At 32.5% G+C, this 25,504-nt stretch overlaps 2 protein-coding genes across 2 annotated transcripts; one reads left to right on the top strand and one right to left on the bottom strand.

The window, feature by feature from the left end:
* Positions 1-1,678: 1,678 nt before the first annotated feature.
* Positions 1,679-5,101, bottom strand: LOC115725232 (26S proteasome regulatory subunit S10B homolog B). The gene is made up of 10 exons (XM_030654678.2): positions 4,889-5,101; positions 4,518-4,637; positions 4,254-4,390; positions 3,954-4,115; positions 3,775-3,861; positions 3,581-3,667; positions 3,356-3,493; positions 2,992-3,183; positions 2,811-2,909; positions 1,679-2,101 (listed from the first exon to the last, which is right to left on the bottom strand). Exons 1-10 carry the CDS (start codon positions 4,989-4,991, stop codon positions 2,027-2,029), a joined length of 1,200 nt encoding a protein of 399 aa, XP_030510538.1. The 5' UTR covers positions 4,992-5,101; the 3' UTR covers positions 1,679-2,026.
* Positions 5,102-9,960: 4,859 nt separating this feature from the next.
* Positions 9,961-13,530, top strand: LOC115694758 (probable receptor-like protein kinase At4g39110). Its single transcript, XM_030621849.2, has 2 exons — positions 9,961-11,740; positions 12,179-13,530. Exons 1-2 carry the CDS (start codon positions 10,140-10,142, stop codon positions 13,239-13,241), a joined length of 2,664 nt encoding a protein of 887 aa, XP_030477709.2. The 5' UTR covers positions 9,961-10,139; the 3' UTR covers positions 13,242-13,530.
* The last annotated feature ends 11,974 nt before the right edge of the window (positions 13,531-25,504 follow it).

Below are 25,504 nucleotides of genomic sequence, written 5' to 3'. Positions count from 1 at the left end.
TTAACAAAACAGAGGGTCCAATTGATAACTTTTGCAAAATACAGGGTCCAAAATAGTATTTACCCTTTATAATTTTTAATCATTTGGGTACTTGTAACATCCATTGAATTGCAATAAAGTTCTAGTTAGAATGATAATTAATTTGGAATATTAGCATTCCAAACTTTCTCTTTATTTAGTCCTAATGCATAATGTGCTATATTGTGTGTTTTTACATTAGCTTTCCTATAAACATGCTTTACCAATACATTAGGAGTATGAGATAAAAGAGGATCTAATGCTCTAAATGAGAGTAAAATATCATTAGGCGTATTATCAAGATGAGAAATCAGTAAACCTTCAAATTTATCCCTACACTTGGAGGTGCAATAATTATCCCAAATATTCTTTGTTGAATAAACTTAGCCTAGCAACTTTATTAACTAACAATCGTTAATAACAATAGAACGTACTTCGTTGTAACAATCCTCCAACTGAAGCACACGACCTATAGAGAAACAAGAATCCCTGGCTAAAACATGAGTCAACTTGTTTGCAGATCGTTTGACAAAACACAACTCAACATTATTTAAAGATAAGAGAAAAGTACGAACATCATGAACTAAAAGACCAAAGGAGGATGACAAACTAATTTGGCTTTGCACGGCTTGAACACAAACTAAGCTATTAGTTTCCAAAATCACTTGTCCCCACGAATGACGGTCAATCCAGTTTAAAGCTTCTTTGATGCCAACAATTTCAGCTATTTCAGGTTGCACCCGCCCCACCTTTCCCATTGTGTAAGCTTCTACCAAATTACCGCTGGAATCTCGAGCCACACAACCAAAACCAAACTGGCATTCTCGCTCAAACAAAGCGCCATCAACATTAACTTTGATCTTATTTATAGCAGGTGCAGTCCAACGCTCAAGCACACGGTTCCCATCAATCAACGGAGACAAAGAAAGATTCTTTCTTTTTTGAGCGGATTTGTATTGATCAAGCAGAGTTCTTGCTGAGGCAACCACATTTGGAGCAGTACGACTCCTTTGTTGCCAAACAAAGTCGTTACGGGCACGCCAAATTAACCAGCTAACAACCGCGGCTTCCTCTATCTCTTCCTGCCTACCACGGCTGAACAAAACCAACAGCCAATTGCAGAAAGTGTCACTCAAAGTGCTGCCCACGTCCACCATAGTTTTATGCCAGCACGCACGAGCAAAATCACACCCCACCAAAGCATGGTAGATCGTTTCATCTGAAGCGTTACACAAAGGGCATATAGAATTAACAGGAACATGCCTATTCTTCAGTTGAAAACAAGTAGGAAGCGAACCTGAAGCTGCCCTCCATAGAAAATTACTTACTTTTGGTGGAACCTTCACATTCCACAGCTCCTTCCAAAAATTCGAACCACGACCAAACCCCTTTCTTTTTTTTTAAATATTTATAAGCACTCTTGCCGAGTACGAGGCTTTTCATATTTCATATTTATCCCAATTATTCTTAATAATCACACACATAAATATTTTTTTATCAAATTACAGTGTAAGAACCCCAAATATACTTCATAAAAAAATTGCATATAATGTATTTTATGAGTATTGGTTACTACTTATCACTACTTACTATTTTATTGTCATGTTCATTTATACACCTCAAACACTGAACAATAAAATTGTCACTTTGGATGTATGTAAAAAAAAATTAAAATTGATAATGTAACAAGTCTCAGTGGTGGATAATGTTAAAACCTAACACTAGAAGACTGAAAAATAATGGGTTTTAATGATAAATAAGGAAACACACAACTGGGAGCTTGACAATTATATAGCTGAACTACAAAATGATAATTTGAAGAAGAACATTGTCAATCAACTGTTTTATCCATATACCAAACCAGAGTTTGGTGGCACATTGTGGAAGAAAATGTATTGCATTGCCACCATCTGCATCTTCTCGTTATGAAGAACGGAAAAATCCAACTGCCAGATTATTTTAAGTTCCGACTTTTTTGTTCAATTTTTTAGTGGATTAAATTTCAGCTTCATTCCTTTCCGAAATCAGCATTGTAGTGGGAGCTGGATTCAAGTTTCTTTGCTTCGTTCAATTTTCGCACAGCCTGAAATATCAACAACATGCAACATAATTAGAGATTGGCACATATTGATGCAATGATTGGAAAGAACAACATACTTGGAAACTGATTTGCAATTGCACGAAGAAACAAGAACGACACAGCTCTAGACATGAATATCTCTACATAAAATTTATCCACTCTGAAGAAATAGTGAAAAACCAGGGATGTGCAAGAAGGGGGATAGGACTGGCGCTTATGATGATTGCGCAAGAGAAAAAAAAATTAAAAACAATACAAACCAGAACCATCCTTGCCTAGACAATGAATATAGATGGAGCAGTGTACATAATAGCTTCTACATGCAGCAGATAAGATACTAATAGCCCATGCCAACAGTTAGGGAAAGATAATTCATAGAACTGGCTGTCCGGAAGAGTTAATTAGAAGTTAACTATGTTCATTATTCTACCTTAATGCGGGCTAAGTGACTATAATCAAAAAGAAAGTTAATTTGGAATTATGGAATATTGGATATTATGTGGTCTAATTGGCTGGGCAGGAACGGCATGATTTTTCAAGAAAAGGAGAATCAGCTGGAGCATGCCTTGTAGAGAGTTGAACTTTGGATTGTTCTATTGCTAGAAAGCATGGAATTTGTTTTATTCTCTTTTTAAATAAGTAAGGGTCTTTGGGAATGTTTGTTGTTAAATCAATAAAATAGTACTTGTTTCTTAAAAAAAAATTACTCTACCTTCATGAAATCCTCATGGATGACATAGTCCCTTTCAGCACGAATTGCAGACATCCCAGCTTCAGTGCAAACATTTCGGAGATCAGCCCCATTGAATCCCTGGAACAAAGAGATAAATACAATCAGTCAAACAATTTAAAATTACCGATCACCATTAGAAAAGCATCTAAACTCAGCTAACCTCAGCAAGCTTCACAACTGCTTCATAGTCAATTTCTCCATGTTTGGCAATACCAGAAGCATGAATTTTCAAAATTTCCATTCTTGACTGTTCATTAGGTAACGGAATCTCTATTTTCCGGTCAAGTCTCCCCGGACGGAGAAGTGCAGGGTCCAGAACATCAGGTCTGTTTGTTGCCATGATCATTTTAACCTAAAACACCCAGTTTAAGATAAAACCTCTCATCAATTAAGCAAAAAATCAACACGGCCTTCTAAAGTCCCTAAGTGATAATATTGAGTATAATAACTTTAGAAAATGTTTAAAAGATGAGATAAAAGCATAACTCAAGTTTGAATAAATGAGAGGGGGAAATCCAGTATACCTTCCCAAGCTGGTCAAATCCATCTAGTTGATTAAGCAACTCCATGAGTGTTCTTTGAATTTCACGATCTGCACTAGTCCCTTCACTGAATCGGCGCCCACCAATAGCATCGATCTCATCCATAAAAATGATACAAGGCTACACAAAGAGTAGAAGAAATCATTTTACTATTGTTTTAAAATGAGAATACACAAAGTCAAAAGGCTCAATTTAATGAAGCCTTACCTGGTGATCCCGAGCATAGCCAAACATTTCTCTAATCAATCTTGCACTTTCACCAATATACTTATCAATGATGGCACTGGATACAACCTAAAGGCCCATATAGTAAATTAGGCACATTAATATTCCATTTCCATGGAAGAAAAATACAACTACAAATACAATTTTTAATAAAAGAAGCAAGGAACCAAACCAACCTTTAAAAAGTTAGCATCTATATTGCTAGCAATAGCTCTGGCCAGCAAAGTTTTCCCCGTTCCAGGAGGTCCATATAGAAGAACACCCTAAACCGAAAAAAGGACTGATATTAACACCAAGATACTCTTTCTCTAATCAGCTGAAGAAAGATTCAGCGAGGCAGTTATCAAAAATTTACCTTTGGAGGTTTGATTCCAACTCTAAGAAAGAGCTCAGGATTCATAAGAGGAAGCTCTATAGATTCCCTAAGCTCTCTAATCTGATCTCCAAGTCCTCCCACAGCAGAATAGCTAACATTACCAGGATCTTCATGAAGCATATTGTATACAACTGGATCAACCTGTAAAACAAAGTTTAAAAACCACAAGTCAATTGAGAAAAATCTTTTGACAAAGACATTAAACCATTAAACACAGCTCTTCATCATATAATAGAACACAGAATTAATCAAACACATCCAATAAGAGCAAGAAATTACTTCACGTGGAAGAGCCCTCATGATAGTCAATGTAGTCATATCGAGAACAACTCGAGTTCCTGCAGTTAGTTTCTCCTTGTCCACTTTATTCCGGCAGCCAACAACATACCTAGGACCACTACTTGCCTTCACAATCACTGCACCAATTCAAGTGAAAATAATCCCAATTACCACAATTGTAAAACACCTCAGGCAATTCCCTAACCTAATCCACATAATATACACATAAAAATCACACATATATAGATAAGAGAGAGAACTTACAGCGTTCATTATCAAGAGGCCTAAGAACTTCACCAATGATCTGCCCAACGCTCTGAAGCGACTTAAGGTCATCTTCAGTTTTACAAAACTCCTTCTTGGCAGTCCGCAACTTTTCCCTCACTACATTTTCACAAACCCCATCATCACCATCATCTCAAATTCCCATTTTGCCAAAATTCTCAATACTACTTTTCCATAAATATATACACATATCATACATATAAATAAATTTCGATACTTTCTACCAAAATGAGTTACCAATGATCTAAAACAATATACTTTACGATCCAAACGGAATCAAAAATATAAATTTTGAAAGAAAAAAATTTAGGGTTCGAGTTGTTGAAGCAAAAGGGGTTTTCGAATCTGACCTGCGCGAACACGGGAATCGAGCTCCTTATGTTGGAGAAGCTTCTTCCGGTACTCTGTGGTGACGGTGCGACGTCGGACAACGTCTTCCGATTCGGTTGACATCGGAGATTGGCCGGAATTGGAGATTGGAGAAAAAGTAAGGAAGAAATTTTAGAGAAGAGAATAAGTGAAAGAAAGGTTAAGCTGAGTAGAGCTCAAGGCAAAGCCCATCTATAATAATTAATAATAAATTAAAATTATCATTTTAGTCCTTCAAATTTGGATAAATAACACTTACAGCCCAACTCTTTAATAAATTATAAACCTACCCACAACTATTTTAATAAATTTATTAAATCTTACTCTTTTTTCTTTTCATTTTACAAAAGGTTTTTCTTTCATTTTGTGATGGTGAAACTTTATTGAAAATATAATCAGAATGTCATACAATTTGGGCATGCTCAAGTATTTTGGGGTGTTGTGCAGAAGTTTAAAATTTGACCCTTTAAAAAAATAGGCTTTTTCTTATCTTTTATTGAAAAAAATAGGCTTTAGAAAAATTGAGTTTAATGCTTGTGTCGGCCCTGCATACAATTTAAATAATTCATAGGCAAACTTTGTGTCTAATTGAGGCTAATTTATGTGGGGTAAATGACAGTGAAACTCTTTTATGTTTTAATTTTTATACACTTAATTTTTATTTTTATTTTTTGTAACGAAACCTCCTTAAGTTTACTTTTCTTTATAAATTTAAAACATCTGTTATATCAAATATCAACTAGGTTATCATTGTGTACATCTATCTATACGTGATAATACAACCTAGAAACTAAAACAATGATAATTCATTTAGTATTTAATAGTTATATCTAACCAGCTTCTCAAATTCATAAAAAAAAATTAATACGAAAAATAAAATTAAATGAATTAAATCTATAAAATCAAAATATAAGAAAATTTTACCCTCAATAATCTATTTATGTGCGATCATATTTGTTAAAGGATGAGTATAGATTATACACACTCGAAAAACTAAATATCAAACTTGTAATATCATCTAATAAAAACTTAGGTCATTAACCTCACTTAGAAAAAGCATTTACAATTTTAGAGCACTTTTGTTAGCTTTTCTACCAGGGATGCACACGGGGTGGGGAGTGCTCCCCCGTCCCCATCCCCGTTAAGGATCTTAATCCGCATCCCCGTTTATTCCCCATCGGGGATGGGGCGGGGAATCCCCTGATGGGGGCGGGGACAGGACGGAGAATCCCCTAATAAAAAAAAATATAGTTTATAATAAAATTTTTTATATGTAAAAATATTAAAATACATAAAAATTAAAATATTATACATTAACTATTATTCAATAAACTAATTATTATCCAAAACATAACTTAAAATTTATAAAAAAGATACGAATATACTAAAAAAATACAAACATAAATTATAAAATATAAAATATTACTAAAAATATAAGATAAAATACTAAACGGGTCGCCGTCGAGATGGGGAGTGTGATCCCCGTCCCCGCCCCATTTAACATTCGGGAATAAAAAGTAATTCTTGTCCCCGCCCCGTTCCCCATTTAGACGAGGAATTCCCGCCCCATTAGGGGCGGGTCCCTGCGGGGCCATCCCGTGGGAAAAATGTGCATCCCTATTTTCTACAATATATCACTTAAAGTTTACTTTTTCAATTTTACTTCCAACTTTTGTATTACATTATAAATTAAAAAAAAAAAATAGAGTTTACTTTGCTTCTTCTAATATTATAAAGTTTTTATATTTTAGAGTTCCTCATGTGATTTAACAATTTGCAAACAAAGCCCAAAAGCAAGAGCCCAATTCAAAGCCACCAACAAAGACACACATTTTACACTTGGCCCATTTGTCTAGAATCGGCCATGCTTGAGATCGGGTCGTATAGTGAAAAATAGAGGAAATTACACTTTACACCCTTTTTATATTGTCCTCTTTTATTTTTACCTTCTTTTTTAAAATCTATCATTTTTACCTCTTTTTTTAAACATTGTACCAATTTTACTCATGTCACTTCAAGATACTCTCCATGTGATTCTCTTATGTAAGGGTATTTTGGGTACAATACATATGAAAAAAGGTATGTTTCAAAGAAATATAAAATTAGAGGTAAATTTGATGAATTGATGAATAAAAAAGGCATTTTTCAACTTACCTCTGAAAAATACACATTTTTATGGGTTTTAATACAATTTTAAAAAAAAATCATGTATTTAATGGCAAAAATTCAAAACAACAACAGAAAATATGATAAATATAATATAAGGTAACTAGTTACCCTGAGGAGTTAGGTAATTGGTCACCCCTTTAATTACTAGTTATCTTAAATTGTTTTTAATTTTTTTTTTAATTTTTCTCACAAAATAACTTTTTCAGATAAATGTCATATTTTTGTAAATTTTACTTATTAATAAGTAAATAAAATCATTCTATTTCTAAAAATGTATCAAATGTAGAAATATGACATAAGATATAATACTGTGTTAAATCGAGTTTCATGACATAAGAAAGTTTAGAATAGATATAACATACATAAACATAGTTTTATAATGTGGTTGGCTGTACAAAAGAGGCTTCAAACCATAAGCCAGTAGTTGAAGTTTCAAGTTTGTCAAGAAGGAAGTTGTTTATTATGTGACCTTAAAACAACAGAACATATCTTCTTTGAGTGTTCTTTCAACAGCATGTGTTTGCAAGAGATTAAAACATGGTTGAGATGGCATGGTTCGAACAAACCGTTCGCAGCCATGCTCAAATGGATCTCTCGGGCCAAAAGCACCAATTTCAAGAGGAAATTTTTTGCAACAACGGTGACTGCTTTGATTTATCAAATATGAAGTAATAGAAATGATTGTTTTTGGAATGGTAAAATGCAAACGATGCAAAGGTGTGTTCTAACAAGTGAAAATGAATGTGAAACAAAGAATCAATGACTTACTAGATACGATAAATACCATAGAAGAGAGAGATTGGTTCAATTCTTTATATTTGTAATTAGAGTATTATTCAAGCCTTGTTGGCGCTGATTAAGTTGTAAATATGTTTGTTTCAAGCAATACAAATTATCTGATTCAGCAAAAAAAAAATATTGTGTTAAATTTAACTTACAATTACTTTACTTTACTTATTATAAAATATTATTTACCATATTACCATAATTTTGACAATATTGTTTCATATATTATTTTTTAACTTTTTATTTTAATTTGGGTTGCTCTGGTAGTTTCTCAGGTGGTTTCTATGTAGGTTGCGATTTAAGTTGCTCTGTTAGTTGCTATAGTGAACTCTGTGTGGAATTCTATAAAAATGTAAAAAAAAAAAAAATTATTTAAAGTGTAAAAATAAAAAAAATAAAAACATGTAAATAATATTATTTTGTATATTCTTACTAAAATATTAAATAACCATCAATAATAATTGATATTTTTTCTTAATTTACATCTTGTATATTAAAACACAATTATAAATATTGAATCAAATATATCACAAACTTATTATTTTGTATTGAATTTAGCACAAAATTTATATCTTCCATCCAAAATGGTATAATAATCCTATAATATTGTACTATCTCATTTATTCTTTAAAAGCACTCACAATAATTTTTTTATTATTTTTTTTTAAAATATATCACTAAAATTATCATTTTTTTTATTGTAGATTATATGTATTTGTAGGGTTATGCACATTTTTATATTTTACAATACATCAATTTCTCTAACTATTTATAATATATTCTTATTTAAAAAGAATAAGCATATAATGAAAGAAAAATAAGAAAAGAAAGAGGAGCTAGAAATTAATTTATAAAAAATATTTAAATAAACTATAGTGTATTTTCCACATCTAGAGATGCAATGTTGCTTCTCTAAATTAATGAATCTTCATTTTACATTTACTCGTGCAAGAATTTTTATATTCTCACAATCTTGATTTATCTCCTCTTCCATTAAAAAGGGATAAGCTTTTGATTGTTAGAGATATTATTACAATTGAAGAAAATCAAGATATTACAACTCTATTGCAATATAATACAAGGACCAACAAAGAGATTAAATAAATGTTACAACAACATAATATACAATATATATATATATATACTATATATATTATATATAAGAAAATGTAGAAGAAGATAAGAATACATGTAATATAAAATATGTATACACTCACTCACAACCTTGAGTGTAGATTAGTGGGGATCACCATGACTTGAACAAGGTATTACACTTTTATCCAAAAGCTTATTTCCCCTATCTCTAAGCACTAAGGGAACTCTCTAGGAATAAATAGCTTTGGGAATTATCAAGCCTTTTAGGGTTTTCTAGCAAAGTGATTTCTTGATAGAAAACTTCATCTCTTCAAAATGAGCACATTAGACCTCTTTATATAGTGTTTAGGATACCATCACCATTTGAAATTCAAACTCATAACCCACATAGATGTTATGGACTCAAATGTAACTCCTACACACTATAACTCCTATTGCATTAAGAATTTCAAATTAAGATGTGTAACATCTTTTTACACTCTTAATGTTGGTGATGATGGTGGAGGTTACTCATAGTAACAAGTAACTCCCAAATGTTACAAAAAGATACAACTAATATACATTGTCATATGTTACATATTATTAGTTTATTACACATATTTAATCTATATATTATATTATTATAAATAATATAACAATTAAAACAAATTACCTAAAACTAACTTTTTTTATGGAATTTTTTTTCTTATATGGATTTTTTTTTTAACTAATTTAATCATCAAATAAAACATGAATTAATTTTATTTTATAATTTAATTAAATTAGTGCTTGTTTAAAAAGTCAAAGGGTCTTATTAATAACTATTAATACGATATTGTCTTTAATTAAATATAGCAATAAAGAATAAGAAATTAAAGGACATGCAAGAGAAGATTAATTAATGGTTCTTAACAAGTTATTATAATAAATTAAATACTTTAAAACTGTTATGTCCGTTAATTTCATGGCATTACTAAATAAAGAATATGAACACTATTCAGATCATGCAAAGCCCTTCATTCAATTAACATATTAAACAAAAAAATTAATGAAAAAACTAAAACATCCTTATTATAGAACAATAACATCGAACATTCAATAACCAAATAAACCAAAAAAAAAAAAAAAGTATTAAAAATCATTTGCTTCAAAAAAACAAGTCTTTTTTCTTTCTGCTCAAACCTCCTCTCCCGGGAGGAAGGAATGGAGATAGAAAAGAGACCAACAAAAAAACACAAACACTATTCTGAAAATCTTTTTCTATCTTCTTCATCGCCATCATCATCATCTTCTTCTTCATTTTCATTATTAATATTACCATTATCATTACCATTCTGGATGGCTTTCCTCCTGGTCCTAATCCTCCTACCCTTTAATGTCTTGATCCCTGCAGTCTCAGCTGCGGCGCCCGCCGCTGCCTTCATCCCACAAGACAATTTTCTTATCGATTGTGGGGCAACCACAGCAATTACTTCACCAGATGGAAGACTTTTCAAGACAGAACCACAAGCTGCTCAGTTCATACAAGCGGCGGATGACTTCAAAATCTCTGTCCCTGCCGCTGATGTCCCTTCTCCAATTTATCTAACGGCCAGGATCTTCATCCAAGAAGCCTCTTACTCATTCCACTTGACCCAACCAGGATGGCATTGGGTTCGAATCCATCTATTCCCAATGAACAACACCATTTTTGACCTCCAAAAAGCAACTTTCACCGTTACCACCGACAAATACGTCCTTCTCCATAGCTTTAATGTCAACAATACAAATCAAGCTTTTGTTAAGGAGTATTTGGTCAATGCTACAGACCCGCGTTTCACAATCAAATTCTCTCCACAAAAAAATTCAGCAGCTTTTGTCAACGCAATTGAGGTTGTTTCGGCCCCAGATGACATCATAAACGATGTTGCATCGAACCTTTTACCGGTTGGAAACTATCCCGGATTATCAAACTTCGCTTTCCAACCAGTTTACCGACTCAATGTCGGGGGCCCGCTGATAACATCTTCAAATGACACTCTTGGTCGAACTTGGGCGAAAGACGATGTTTATTTAAAATCCCCAAATTTAGCCAAAAATGTCGTAGTTTCAGCTTCTATCGTTAAATACCCACAAGGAGGTGCTTTAACACCGTTAATAGCTCCCCAAATGGTCTACGCATCCGCAGTTGAAATGGCTGACGCAGGCGTTAACAACCCAAAATTCAACGTGACATGGAATTTTAACGTTGATGGAGCTTTCACTTACCTTCTCCGTCTACACTTTTGTGATATCGTTAGTAAAGCGTTAAATAATCTTTATTTCAACGTTTATATTAACGGTCAAATAGCTATATCTGACTTGGACTTGTCACATACATTGGGGGCTTTAGCTGTCCCATACTTCAAGGACATTGTGGTAAATTCATCTTTTGTATCTAACGGATTACTAACGGTTCAAATTGGTCCATCAAATTTAGGGTCGGGTGACCTTAATGCAATATTAAATGGTTTGGAGGTTATGAAAATGAGTAACACGGTTGAGAGTTTGGATGGAGAATTTGGGGTGGATGGACGTCAAGAGACGTCGGGTTCAAGGCGGGGGACAGTGGCGGCAGTCGGGTTCGCGATGATGTTCGGAGCTTTTGTAGGGTTAGGGGCAATGGTGATAAAGTGGCATAAAAGGCCTCAAGATTGGCAAAAGAGGAATAGTTTCTCTTCTTGGCTTCTTCCAGTACATGCTGGTGACACTAGTTTTATGTCTAGTAAAAATTCAGGTTCTCATAAGACAGCAAATTTCTACTCTTCCACTCTTGGCCTTGGAAGGTATTTATTATTCTTTAATTATATTAATTTTTTAAATTAAAAACTAGATTAATTGTTTTTAAAGCTACTAAATTAGATTATATAATCGAATAATTTTTTTTTTCTTATAATTCAAATTCAATAATATAAGAAAAAAAACAAAAATGTATATTAATATATTAATGAGATGTTGTCGATATTCTCAAAAATTATATTAATGAATCAGCTTTTATTTTATGAGAGCAAACCAATTTTATGAATAATTAATAAATAAGTGATATATAAGTATATAAGTATTAATTTCATTTAAGCACGATTTATTGGATTTATTTTTTAATCATTCTTTAATAAATTATATAATTTATAGATGATTAGTCCTAATTAAAAATTGATAAATTTTTATTATACTTTTCCTTTATATAATATTAATGTATTGCAACAATATTTTATTTCTAACAGATACTTCTCCTTTGCTGAGCTTCAAGAAGCCACCAAAAATTTTGATGCCAATGCGATAATTGGTGTTGGAGGGTTCGGAAATGTCTACATAGCTGAGATCGACGATGGAACAAAAGTTGCTGTCAAAAGAGGAAACCCTCAATCTGAGCAAGGCATAACTGAATTCCAAACCGAAATTCAAATGCTCTCGAAACTCCGCCACCGCCACCTTGTCTCCCTAATTGGCTACTGCGACGAGAATTCTGAGATGATTCTCGTCTATGAGTACATGTCCAATGGCCCCTTCCGCGACCACCTCTATGGGAAATCCCTCACTACCCCACTAACATGGAAACAACGCCTCGAGATCTGTATCGGGGCAGCGCGTGGCCTCCATTACCTCCACACTGGCACAGCCCAAGGAATCATCCATCGCGACGTGAAGACGACAAATATTCTCTTGGACGACAACTTCACTGCCAAGGTTGCTGATTTTGGGCTCTCCAAAGACGTGGCATTAGGACAAGGCCACGTCAGTACAGCTGTGAAGGGTAGTTTCGGGTATTTAGATCCAGAATATTTTCGACGTCAGCAACTTACAGATAAATCTGACGTGTATTCATTTGGTGTCGTTTTGCTCGAGGCGCTTTGTGCTCGACCAGCTATAAATCCTCAGCTACCACGCGAGCAAGTCAATTTGGCTGATTGGGCTATGCAATGGAAGAGAAAAGGGTTGCTTGATAAGATCATTGACCCGCTTTTGGTTGGAGCTATAAATCCAGAATCCATGAAGAAGTTTGCCGAGGCAGCCGAAAAATGCCTCGCTGAGCACGGTGTTGATAGGCCCACTATGGGAGATGTGTTGTGGAATTTAGAGTATGCTTTGCAACTCCAAGAGGCTTTTTCGCAAGGAAAAGCCAATGAAAACGAGCAAGGAGGAGGAGAGAGTACTCCGGCGACAGATAATCGACCAGTGTCATTACCAGAGGAGAGTAACAAGAGTCCGGCTGAAGTTCAAGCGACCATTGATGAACACTCTGGAACTGCGATGTTTGCCCAATTTGCTAATCTCAATGGTAGGTGATGATGAAAATGAAAGGGGAAAAAATAAGCAAAAGTTTATTATTATTACTCCAAAATGATCCCTTTTTTCTTAATTTCTAAATGGGGTTATGTATTTGATATATTTATAGTTAATTAGGGTTTCAATGTATAACATTTGTTTGGGTCTAGGGTTCATATACTCTAGTATTTGTTTGTTTGTTTCTATTATATATTTAGACTCACTTTGGATTTAATTTCCATATCATAAGACCTTATGTGTGTGCTTTGGATTTTATGGTCTTATTAAAAGAATAATCTTTGAATGAAAGCATATAATAATAATTATGTTATATGTACTGGTGTTTATTAATTTGATGTAAAAATTTTGTACGTAGTGGAGAGATTAAATTGATTAATGCAATTTAGAGAGATGAACAATTAATGAGCAATATTTAACTTCAAAAGAAAATATTTGCTAGTTTAAATCATTAGCTTCTCTATACATAGAATTATAAAAAATGATATCTCATATTTCTTCTTTTAAGCAATTTGGGGTTCTTATACTATTTATTTTATTTTATTTTCACAAAAAAAAAAAAGACTAGAATATAAATAAGCAAAACAAACATTACTTATTCAAATATTAGGTAAACATGATATTGTCCATTTTGGTAGCTAATTAGGATTTTTGTCTTCTAAATTTTGATACGTATTAAATTGTGTTTTTTAAATTTTTTCAGGCTGTTAAAAATTCCAGCAAATTATTGACATTATTGTATTGAAGAACTTTTGTCCAATTATACTAACGAAAATCTGACATAAATAAATATTCAGGGGGCACAATTTCGTACATGTCAAAGTTTGGGGGTACAATTCGGTAGATATCAAATTTGGGGGCACGATTTAGTAGATATCAAATTTTAGGGTTACAATTTAGTACATGGGCAATAAACGCGTTTGTAAAATTGAATAAAATTGAACAGAATTCCTCAAATCTAACAATCTCAATAGTTCAGAAGAATTTTAACTGCCTGAAAAATTTAAGGGGCATGATTTGGTACATTTCAAAGTTTGAAAGGTAAAAATCCTCATTAGCTTTTTTTATATGCAAAAGTATTAATTAAACTTATATAATCAAGTTTTCCAGCTAGATACACTATAAAATTATGTATTTTAAAATTATCAATTTATTATTTAATTAAATTCTTAATATTTATGCATAAATAGACTCCCTCTTATTGTATGCTACAAGCTTGATGTACTCCACCTTCTAATCGAATCTTGCTGAAACTTTAAGTGCTCGAACTCCCTTCGATCTCCTTGAAGAGTGTTTGTTTCCTTCCGTGGCAAGACTTAAAAAGCAATCTCCCGAAAGCTTGTAAAACCTTCTCCCGAAGGTAACACTGTTGTTCTTCTTCTTTTGCAGACTTGAATACAGACTTAACACAGTACAAAATACATATAAACAGAGTAAGAGATGAACACAGTCTTCTCTACAAAACAAGGTCTCTCTTTTCTAAAGATATGAGTGAAATACAAAGATGTAACAAGAGGTACATGACCAAGCTACTATAAGGTGTACTATAATAAATATGCACCTTATTGACAGGTCACACACGATCTGAATAAGACCACAGCTCACAAGACGATTCGCTAAAATAAATCTTCAATCAGCCTAGGAATTTTTGTTTTTGTACCTACAGAATCGTGAACAGTAAGTGCGACTTTCTTTTTATAGAAAAAGAAAATCTTGCTTCAATTTTCCCCTCTAGAAATAAACATAATAGAAAACTCACACAAGATCAGATTAAACACAGCTAGATAGATAGAGAAAGGATGAGTTACCAAACTTACCATTTATACTTTATTTTCCATAAATAGAAAAACTAGAAAACTTTTCTTCCAAATATAGATTAATTAATATAAAAGTCAAATACACAAAATATGAAAAACAAATAAATAACTCGGGTGAAATTAATAAATAAATTATAAAATATTTTTTTGTCAAATTAAAGATGCCAAAAATAGAATTAACGCACTGTTTTATTTTTTTTTTTTTTTTTTTGAAAGGAAGCGTTCATATATAAAATAACAACGTTTAGACCTCACGGTCATTACAAAATATGTTCTTTGGAGTGGACGAAAAAGGCAAACAACCAAACCAGTTATGGGTAAAAGCCCACCTAGCCACATTATGGGTCATAAAATTACAAGTTCTTAAGATATCACAAAATAAACAACCAATAAAATAAGGAAAGATACTCTTACAAAATAAGGAATAGTTCTCAATTTCTCATCTAAAGTCCACTCCATTTAGAGAATTGATTATTACCTTAAAGTCACTTTCAACAATGATAAACTTGTAACCTTCTTCCTTAGCTAATTCCAATGCCAGACAGATAGCAGCAGCCACTCCACAAAGAGTGTCAGAAAGAGCTTTCATCGATGTCGCTGATCAACAATGGTGAAGTCGTTGTCCATTCTTTTTTTCTATCGATTTTTCATGATCAAGATGTCCATGAAGATAATTATTCCTTGCTAACGGGATATCATCCCGACACAATTCAAAAATCCAAGAATCTTTTGTTAGGATCGTTAGACACCATCTATCTCCACATTGGTATGATATTGTTCGCTTTGGGCCTAAGCCCTCACAGATTTATTTTTGGGCACCTTCCCAAAAGGCCTCATTCCAATGGAGATAGTGTCCATCCTTATATACCCTAGATCCTTCCTATTTCTAGCCAATGTAGAACTTTGGTTGTACACCCAACAATCCTTCCCTCAAACAAAGGACCACTTTTCCTTCCCTCAAACAATTACATATCTAAACCTTGAGCAACCATTCAAGAATATATTTCCAACTCCCTTGGAAAATTTAAAATTGAATCCCTCTAAAATTCCGTATTTCAATATTCCCAGTTTAATTATTTAATTAAGTGATTAATTAAATGCAGAATAATAAAACTGGTACTGAAAACAGTTTTTCCATAGTTACAGAACACAACTCTGTAACTCCATAGAAACCCAGAAAAATAAACAGTGCATAAAAGTAAAAACACACAAGATTTTTGTACGTGGTTTCAACAATCCTTTCAAATTGTTACTAGTCCACGGGGCCACGCCCAGAGATAAGATTCATTAGATCGGTATCAAAAATACAAAGTAATTGACTTATGCATAAATAGACTCCCTCTTATTGTATGCCGCAAGCTTGATGTATTCCACCTACTAACTGAATCTTGATAAAACTCCAAGAGCTCGAACTCCCTTCGATCACCTTGAAGAGTGCTTGAATCCTCCCAATTCAAGACTTAAAGGCTATCTCCCGAAAGCCTATACAACCATCTCCCGAAGGTTGTGTGCTTGTATCATCCTGATGCAAGACTTCAAAAGAAATCTCCCGAAAGCTTGTAAAAATCCTTCTCCCGAAGGTGTGCTTGTATCCTCCCAATGCAAGACTTCAAAAGTAATCTCCCGAAAGCTTGTAAATACCTTCTCCCGAAGGTGCACTGATATTCTTCTTCGTTGTAGACTTGAATACAGACTCAAGACAATACAAACTACAAATAAATAGAGTAAGAATCGAACAGCTCTTCTCTACATAACAAAGACACTCTTTCCTTAAGATATGAATACAATTCTAAGTGTTTGAAAGAGATACTAAACCTAGCTGCTATAAGGTGTATTTATAATCAATATACACCTTAGTGACAGCTTACACACGGTCTGAACCAGACCCAAACCCACTAGAAACTTCCCTAAAATAATTCTTCAATCAGTCCAGGAACTTCCGTTTCTGTACCTACAGAATCGTGGGCAGTAAGTACAACTTTCCTTTTATAGAAAAGGAAAGTTTAGCTCCATTTTTCTCTTCAAGAAATCTGATCTAAGAAAATGGGAAACTCACACAAGATCAAAAAATACCAGCTGGTTCGATAAAAAAGAAATGAGTAACCAAACTTACCAATTTTACCTTTTTTCCAAAAATAGGAAAGCTAAACAACTTTCCTTCCAAGTTTGAATACACAAAATAAGGAAACCATTTTAGTTACTCCAGCCGAAATTAATAATAAATAATAAAATATTTTTGTCAATTAAATATGCCAAAAATGGAATTAACAATCTCAATTCCAACACTCAAGATTCCCTTGAGTAAGGTAGATGAATTCTTCACTAGCTAGATTTGAACTCCCTTCGAATCATATCTAAACCTTCGATGGCTCTAGTAGCAAGCTTCACCTCTTTTGTTTGGCAATTCATTGACATGAATAATTTGGGATCTAGCTCTAATACCACTTGTTAGGATCATCAGACACCATCTATCTCCATATTGGTATAATATTGTTTGTTTTAGGCCTAAGCCCTCACGAATTTATTTTTGGGCACCTTCTCAAAAAGCCTCATTTCAATAGAGATAGTGTATATCCTTATATACCCAAGAACTTTCATATTTTTAGCCAATGTGGAACTTTGATTGTACACCTAACATCTTCGTCAAAGCTTCGATGGCAACACCACATCTTTTTGCATTCTCTCATTCTTACCTTGCCTCGTCCATTCTATCGACTATCAACTACCGGCGATCACTATGACTCATGCTCCATCCATGAAATAATCAGCCATGCTTACAGGCTATCTCAAGTCTACCTTTGTAATTCACGATGAAGGTCTGACCATAATCCATCGTAATTGACTTATTCAGAAATTTGTAGGCACTAGAGATCCGTCATATATAACTAGAGATCAGATAAATACAACTAAAAACCCTATAGTACTATCTCACCTATCATCGACCTCCCCAAAAATATTGGTTCTTAGGTACTAGAGATCAAACTGAGATAACTAGTTATCCCACAAAAGTTATTGCTGCTCCAGCAAATGTTCATCAACACAAGGTTTGACCTGCCCAAGATGATTCTTGTTTCTTTGGCCCTGGAGATCCTACAAATGTAACTATAGATCAATCATATGCAACAGACAATCTAGCAAATGTTCATCACAACAAGATTCAACATGCCCAAAACATTTATTATTTCTTTGGCACTAGAGATTCTAGATGTAACTAAAGATCAAACAGACGTGACTAAAGATCAAATAGAAATTCATCACATCCAACACCAATAGATTCAAGCCAAAAATACCATCAAATTCAAAATTTCCAACTTAACCAGAAGATCCATTATGGCTCCTAATCCATTGCTTTCAAGAACTAAGAGTTCCAAGACAAAGTTCAATCAGCGTAGTAGCACTTGGATCTTCTAATACCTCTATCCTATGTTTTTAGTGTTCACCAAGATGAGTGTAACAAATTTGTGAACTTCACATTGAGGGAGAGTATTAGGAGTTAGAGGTTAGGCTAGTCATGTTCTTTTCAGTTAGTTGTTGCATCTACTATCAGGTTAGTTATAACTAAATGTTCTGTCAGTGATTCTGTTATAATTTTCTCCTATATAAGGAGTATTTCCTCTTCTAATAATTCATTCAAACATATTCAAGTATTATTAATATATTCATGTATCACACAATACATATTCAATAAGATTAGGGTCAACCCTAAGGTGAGGTGAAAAACGCGTGTGCCTTGGGCCCCTGAACGCCCAAAGCCCCAAAATTATGAAAAAAAAAATTATTAGTATACACATGAATATTAAATAGTAAGGGAATATATCAGAATATGTTTAGCATAATGGTAAAGAGAGTCATTTTTAAGGGATCAACTCTTAACTTCTACTTTGTTACTATTTTTTTAGAGATATTAAATGTGATATTGTTTGAATAATGATTAAATTGTTTATATAAGAATTTCAAAATTTAATTTTGTCTTAAGTCACATATATCTTAAGACCGGCCCTAAATAAGATCATTTCTTATATTTTCTAATGTAACAATGAACTTTTCGTCATCATTTTTCATGCTCTCAACAAAGAAAATTCTCACTTTCACACAAAAAACCTTAATATAAATGTTGCTTTTTTCAAACCCTTGATCTAAAGACTCTTAATTCTAATTCTTGAATTAACTTTTTTATTTTTCTTTGTATTTAACATTTTGTATTGGTTGTGGGTGGGCGAAGAGGAACACTAGTCTTCAAAATCTACCATGTTGCTTGCAATATTTTATGTTAATTATTGTTGTTTTTGCTTCATTGTTAAAATAAGAGTAGAATTTTTCTACTACCCTGTTATTTTAGCAGTTATATATTATCGCGAGAAAGAATGGTGGTGATTCTGTGATATGTTGTTTGGTTGCGGGGGCATCATTTTTTGTTCTTGTTTGTGTGACCAAGATGATTATTGGGTATCTTCTAACCCTCTATTATGTGAACTTTAGATCTTTAGTATCAAAAGAGTTTACATGGTTGGTAGTGTCTTTTACTCGTTATTTCTTATTTTGATAATAGGTATGTTTTTTCCCTAATTCTTTTAGAAGAATATGTGTGAATTGTCATTGGTGAGTTTGATCTATCATTAGCTCATTTGAAAAGTGACTCTAGTTGGCTTTGCACTTGTTGGATTCTTAATTGCTTGTGCTTTCTTTATCTTTTAGTTGAGGTTGCATTTAGGGTTGTCTTTATCTTTTCTTTGTTAACAACTCTAGTTACCTATATATGTTAATTTTGTATCCTTAATCTATGTTTGATTTAACTATATATTAATGAAATTTTTCATTATCTTTCGAAAAAAGAAAAGAAAAAAAAAATTATATTTGGTTATAAATAACACATTTTTACATAGGAGGTGATGATCATGACTTGTCATAATAGTGTACAATAATAATAGTGAAGGTATAAAGTGATTAATAGACCTAACATTATCCAAACAAGCATAGTCACATGTTTTGGATCGAATCACTTGTTTCCCATGTATATAGCCACATCCTACATTAGATATATTTCCAATTATTGTTCATCTCTAATTTATTCAAATATATCTATTAAAAATGCTTTATTTTTTTTAATAATTGAAAATTATTTTTTTAAGGAAATTACATTGACATCAAAAAGAAGCTATAACAAATTTCAAAAAAAAAAAAAATTATAACACATGTGGTAGACAATTATATATTAACTATATTAATATTTGAGAGACGTTCAAAAATACCCCTTTTTTAAATATTAACTAAATTTATTTTTAAATAAAATTTAATTCAAATATAATTTTTTTTATGAGTATTGTTAGGGGTGTTCAAAAAGTATCCGATCCAATCCAATCCAATCCAATCCAATCCGCAAAATGCGGATATCCGCACTTGTGCAGATTGGATTGGATTGAAAAATCTAAAATCCGCACCTGTGCGGATTGGATGTTGTTTGACCTCAAAAAGTAACCGATTTAATCCAATCCGCACTTAATTATATATATTTTCAAAAAATTATAATATGTAATGTATATTAATTAAAAAAAGACACAAACTTCTAATTTCTTAATCTTTTTTAGTAATATAATGAGTTGGTGCATTTTATTTATTTTGTAATAAAAAACACAAGAAAAATAATTCTTATTCACATAGACACATACACATTTAAATATATATACACTAGCTTATTTATTTTAGTAATTAGATACATATATATTTTAGTGTAAATCTAAAGATAAGTATATATCTATTGATATATATGTATATTAGTTTAATTTGTATCTAAATAGAGATGGAAATAGATTATTATTAGAGATTAAGAAACAATAGTCTTTTTTTTAATTTTTTTTCCTATGAAATATTAAATAATTTATTATTAAAAAAATAATCGATCCAAAATAACCGATCCAATCCGCACTATTGCGGATTGGATTTAAACTCTTATGCGGATCGGATTGGATCCAAAATATGAAATCCGCACTTAGTGCGGATTGGATGTTGTTTGACCAAAAAAGTGCGGATTGGATCGGATGAACACCCCTAAGTATTGTACTCAAATTATTTTCACATGCTCTCAATAACTAAGACATAATTTCAAACATAATAGATTGTGTTCTTTGGAGAGGGATGTGTAAAATTGTGGAAAAGTAAGGGTAAAATTTTGATTAGAGAAGAATAAAGACTATCGGAAAGTGATAGGGGTAAAATTAGTTTTATGATTATAAAAGAGGTAAATATAATAGATTTTGAAAGAGAGTAAAAATTAAAGACAATAATTCAATAGAGGTATGTAATATAATTTCCTCAAGATAAAACTTAACAAAGTCGTATATTTCATGATTGTGAATAATTCAAGAGAATGGACAAAAACATTTAGATGGCACAATTTAATAGTGGTTTAATATTTTAATATGTAAAACAAATAAAAATTCTTTTTGATAAATTTAATCATTCCAAACACAAAATTTACCAATTACCTTAAAAAACATAAAGAAAAAAAATTGCAAAAGCAGTTTTTAGCTGAATTGGAATTGGTAAAGCTTTCAACTTTTTAGGTAAGTAATAAAAAAAATCATAATTTTTCATAATAAAAAATCATAATCATAATGGAAAATCAAAATTTGTAGAAGGAAAAAGAAAACAAAGAGAAAAAGGAGAACAAAACAAAAAATCTTTTAAGAAAAAATATTTCCTTTTATATTTATTATTATTTTTAGAATCTCATGATACCTATACAAATACTTTGAACTTCCTTTTTTAATAAAATAAAATAAAATAAAATCTCATATATTTACAAAAATACTTGAAAAGTGCAATCTCCCTTTATTCTTTAAAATCTATTTTATTATTATTTTATATATATATAGATATATTATATTTTTTTAACTCAAATCTTATCTATATATATACTAAGCATCAAAATTCTATAAGTAACAAAATACAAACCTTATAAATAAGTCACTGTTATGAAATATTAGTATTATGTAATATTATAATTTAGAGAAAGAAAATAGAGAAGAGATGAGAATTTTCTGAGTGTTTTATTCCAATAGGTGATCTCCTATTTATACACATACAAGAGTCAAATATTAAGAAACTAAGAGAAAGGGAAACTAAGAAAAAGGGAATGTTGATTACATTAATGGTAATAAATAAAAGATTTGGACATCCACATAATTAATACTATTTATAACACTCCCCCTTGGATGTCCATAATAACTGCCTCATTAAAAACCTCGCCGAGAAAACCCAGTGGGACAAAACTCGTTCAAGGAAAAAAGAGTGCAGTATGAAATTACTCCCCCTCATTTTGGCATTCGTGGAGATCCTTTAATCGACGCATTCCAATCTTGTGAACCATCTTCTCAAAAGTTGATGTTGGTAATGACTTCGTGAATAAGTCTGCAAGATTATCGCTTGATCGAATTTGTTGAACATCGATATCACCATTTTCTTGAAGATTGTTTGTAAAGAAGAATTTTGGTGAAATATGTTTAGTTCTGTCTCCTTTAATGTACCCTCCTTTAAGTTGAGCGATGCAAGCAGCATTATCTTCATAGAGAATTGTTGGTACTTCTTTATTAGATGTTAATCCACATGTTCCTCGAATATGTTGTGTCATTGATCTTAACCAAACACATTCTCGACTTGCCTCGTGAATTGCAAGTATCTCAGCATGATTTGAGGAAGTAGCCACCAGAGTTTGCTTTGTTGATCGCCAGGATATAGCAGTGTCACCGCAAGTGAACAAATAGCCAGTTTGAGATCTGGCTTTATGTGGATCAGATAAATATCCTGCATCTGCGTAGCCAATAAGTTGTGACCCACAATTATTAGAATAGAATAATCCTTTATCAATAGTACCCTGGAGATAGCGGAGTATGTGCTTAATCCCTTTCCAATGTCTATATGTTGGAGCAGAACTAAATCTTGCTAATAAATTGACAGAGAAAGCTATATCAGGTCTTGTACAATTAGCAAGATACATCAATGCTCCTATTGCACTAAGATATGGTACTTCTGGACCAAGGAGCTCTTCATGTTCTTCTCTAGGTTGAAAAGGATCTTTTTCTACATCAAGTGACCTAACTACCATTGGGCTACTCAATGGGTGTGATTTATCCATATAAAACCGTCTCAAAATCTTTTCAGTATAAGTTGACTGATGAATGAAAATTCCACATTTTAAATGCTCAATTTGTAGACCAAGACAAAATTTTGTTTTTCCTAAATCTTTCATTTCGAACTCTTTCTTTAGATATTCCACAGCTTCTGAAAGTTTTTCAGGAGTTCCAATAATATTCAAATCATCAACATATACAACAATGATAACAAACTCAGGACTTGAACTTTTTATAAAAACACATGGGCAAATAGGATCATTTTTATATCCTTCTTTTAATAAATATTTACTAAGTCGATTGTACCACATGCGTCCTGATTGTTTTAATCCATACAATGATCTTTGTAATTTAATTGAGCACATTTCTCGATTGCTTGAATTATATGCATCAGGCATCTTAAATCCTTCAGGGATCTTCATGTAAATATCACTATCTAGTGATCCATATAAATAAGCTGTGACTACATCCATTAATCGCATATCGAGTTTTTCACTCACAAATGTGCTAACCAAATATCTTAATGTTATTGCATCCACCACAGGAGAATATGTCTCCTCATAATCAATACCTGGCCTTTGAGAAAAACCTTGAGCTGCAAGTCTTGCTTTGTATCTCACAACTTCATTTTTCTCATTTCTTTTACGTAAACATACCCATTTGTATCCAACGGGTTTCACACCTTCAGGTGTTTGGACTATAGGTCCAAATACTTTGCGTTTAGCAAGTGAATTCAATTCTGCTTGAATTGCTTCTTTCCATTTTGGCCAATCTTTTCTATTTTGACATTCTTTGATAGATTTAGGTTCAAGATCCTCGTTTTCATTCATAATTTCTAGCGCTACATTATAAGCAAAAATATTGTCGACAATTACTTCGAGTCGGTTCCATTCTTTTCTTGTATTGACATAATTTATTGAGATCTCATTATTGCTAATATTTTCAGGTACCTGAATCTCTTCAAGAGATTTGTTTATGTCAACATCTTCCTCGAAATTTTCAGCCTCTTCATTAGGGCCATCTTGATTATTTGTGTAAAGCCCGCTTAGTTAATTTGGAAATTATCAGTTGTTTATGTTTAAATTATGAAATTATTTATAGCTATTTAAATAATTTATTACTGTTATTTATGGAATTCAGAAATGCATGATTATGTCATCAGTAGTTTTTATATTTCGCATTTCCGGTGTCCGGTATTTTGGAACTCGACGTTTGGCTCAGTAGAAATCACAACTTAGTATGTTAGTATTTTGGGGACGGGTTTTAGACATTGGGAATGTCGGGAATGGCCGGGAATTTAGAGTTTCCCAAAAATACCCCTTTTAGTATGATTTATGTGGTTTTATGGTGGAGGGGCAAAATGGTCTTTTTGCCCCATTAGTATTTTGTCTTATGTGATTTATTAAATGGAAAAATAAATGTTTATTTTATTATTACATGGCTGAAATAAAATGAGTAATGTGATTTATATTCCTTTTTCCACAAAATTTCAACACTTAGTCAAATTAAAAGAAAAATTTCAAGGAAAACACTCCCTTTTCTCTCTCTCTCTTTTTCGGCTGAAACTTGGGGTTCAAGAGCTGGAATTTTTGTGGTGATTCAAGCTTGGATTGCAAGCTCTAGTAATCCCTTGTTGAGGTATTTCTTTATGTGCTTTCTCTACCTTGTTTTCTTGAGTTTGTTTGATGAAAAAGTTGAGAAAATGCATGTTAATTTGAAGTTCTTGCTGCTGTGTTTAATTGTTGTTTCCAGTAGCTTAACTAGGTTTTAAATGGATGGATTATATAGGTTATAATGCATGCTAGTGGTGTTGTTTAAAGCTTTGAATTTCCTATGCAAATATGTGATTTTTGAGTGAAATGGTTCATTTCGTTTCTGTGAAATTTCTGGGTGTTCTTGTATGTTTTCAGAAGCTTATTCATGCTTATTTGAGTAGAATTAAATAGGTTTGGATGCATGTTAGTGGATTTAACCAAGTTTGAGTTTTGGAACTCAAAGCTTGGTCTTCTATGGTGATTTTTGTATATGTGTTTTCTGGGTGGTTTTGATGCCTTGGATTTGTTCTAGGGATAGTTTAGAACAGGTCTGGAAAGTTTGGGACCAATTGGGGTTGAATTGGTCGAGTTATGAGAATTTTAGTTGGTCGCTCGCGAGGAACCGGAATTCGGTTGCACATCCGGATTCCGGATGAGGGTTCGAATTTTCGAACCGATTCATTGGGCAACCGGTCTACCGGTTGGGGAAAATTCAGGGACCCTAGTTTTCCTCGTTTTTGTGTTTTTAGGGGTATTGCCATGCTTTTTATCGATAGGGAAACTTTTAG

Source organism: Cannabis sativa, chromosome 6 (assembly GCF_029168945.1).
Source record: "Cannabis sativa cultivar Pink pepper isolate KNU-18-1 chromosome 6, ASM2916894v1, whole genome shotgun sequence".
NCBI lineage: Eukaryota > Viridiplantae > Streptophyta > Magnoliopsida > Rosales > Cannabaceae > Cannabis > Cannabis sativa.
The sequence above is the reverse complement of the archived record's forward strand: the minus strand, read 5'-3'. Positions and strand labels throughout refer to the sequence as shown.

Coding starts and splice junctions, on each gene's coding strand:
- LOC115725232 (XM_030654678.2), bottom strand. CDS start 4,991: ATGTCAACCGAATCGGAAGACGTTGTCCGACGTCGCACCGTCACCACA. Junction 4,116..4,253: donor TGAGGGCTCTTCCACGTGAA/GTAATTTCTTGC, acceptor TTTGTTTTACAG/GTTGATCCAGTTGTATACAA. Junction 3,862..3,953: donor TTGGAATCAAACCTCCAAAG/GTAAATTTTTGA, acceptor TTTTCGGTTTAG/GGTGTTCTTCTATATGGACC.
- LOC115694758 (XM_030621849.2), top strand. CDS start 10,140: ATGGAGATAGAAAAGAGACCAACAAAAAAACACAAACACTATTCTGAA. Junction 11,741..12,178: donor TCCACTCTTGGCCTTGGAAG/GTATTTATTATT, acceptor TATTTCTAACAG/ATACTTCTCCTTTGCTGAGC.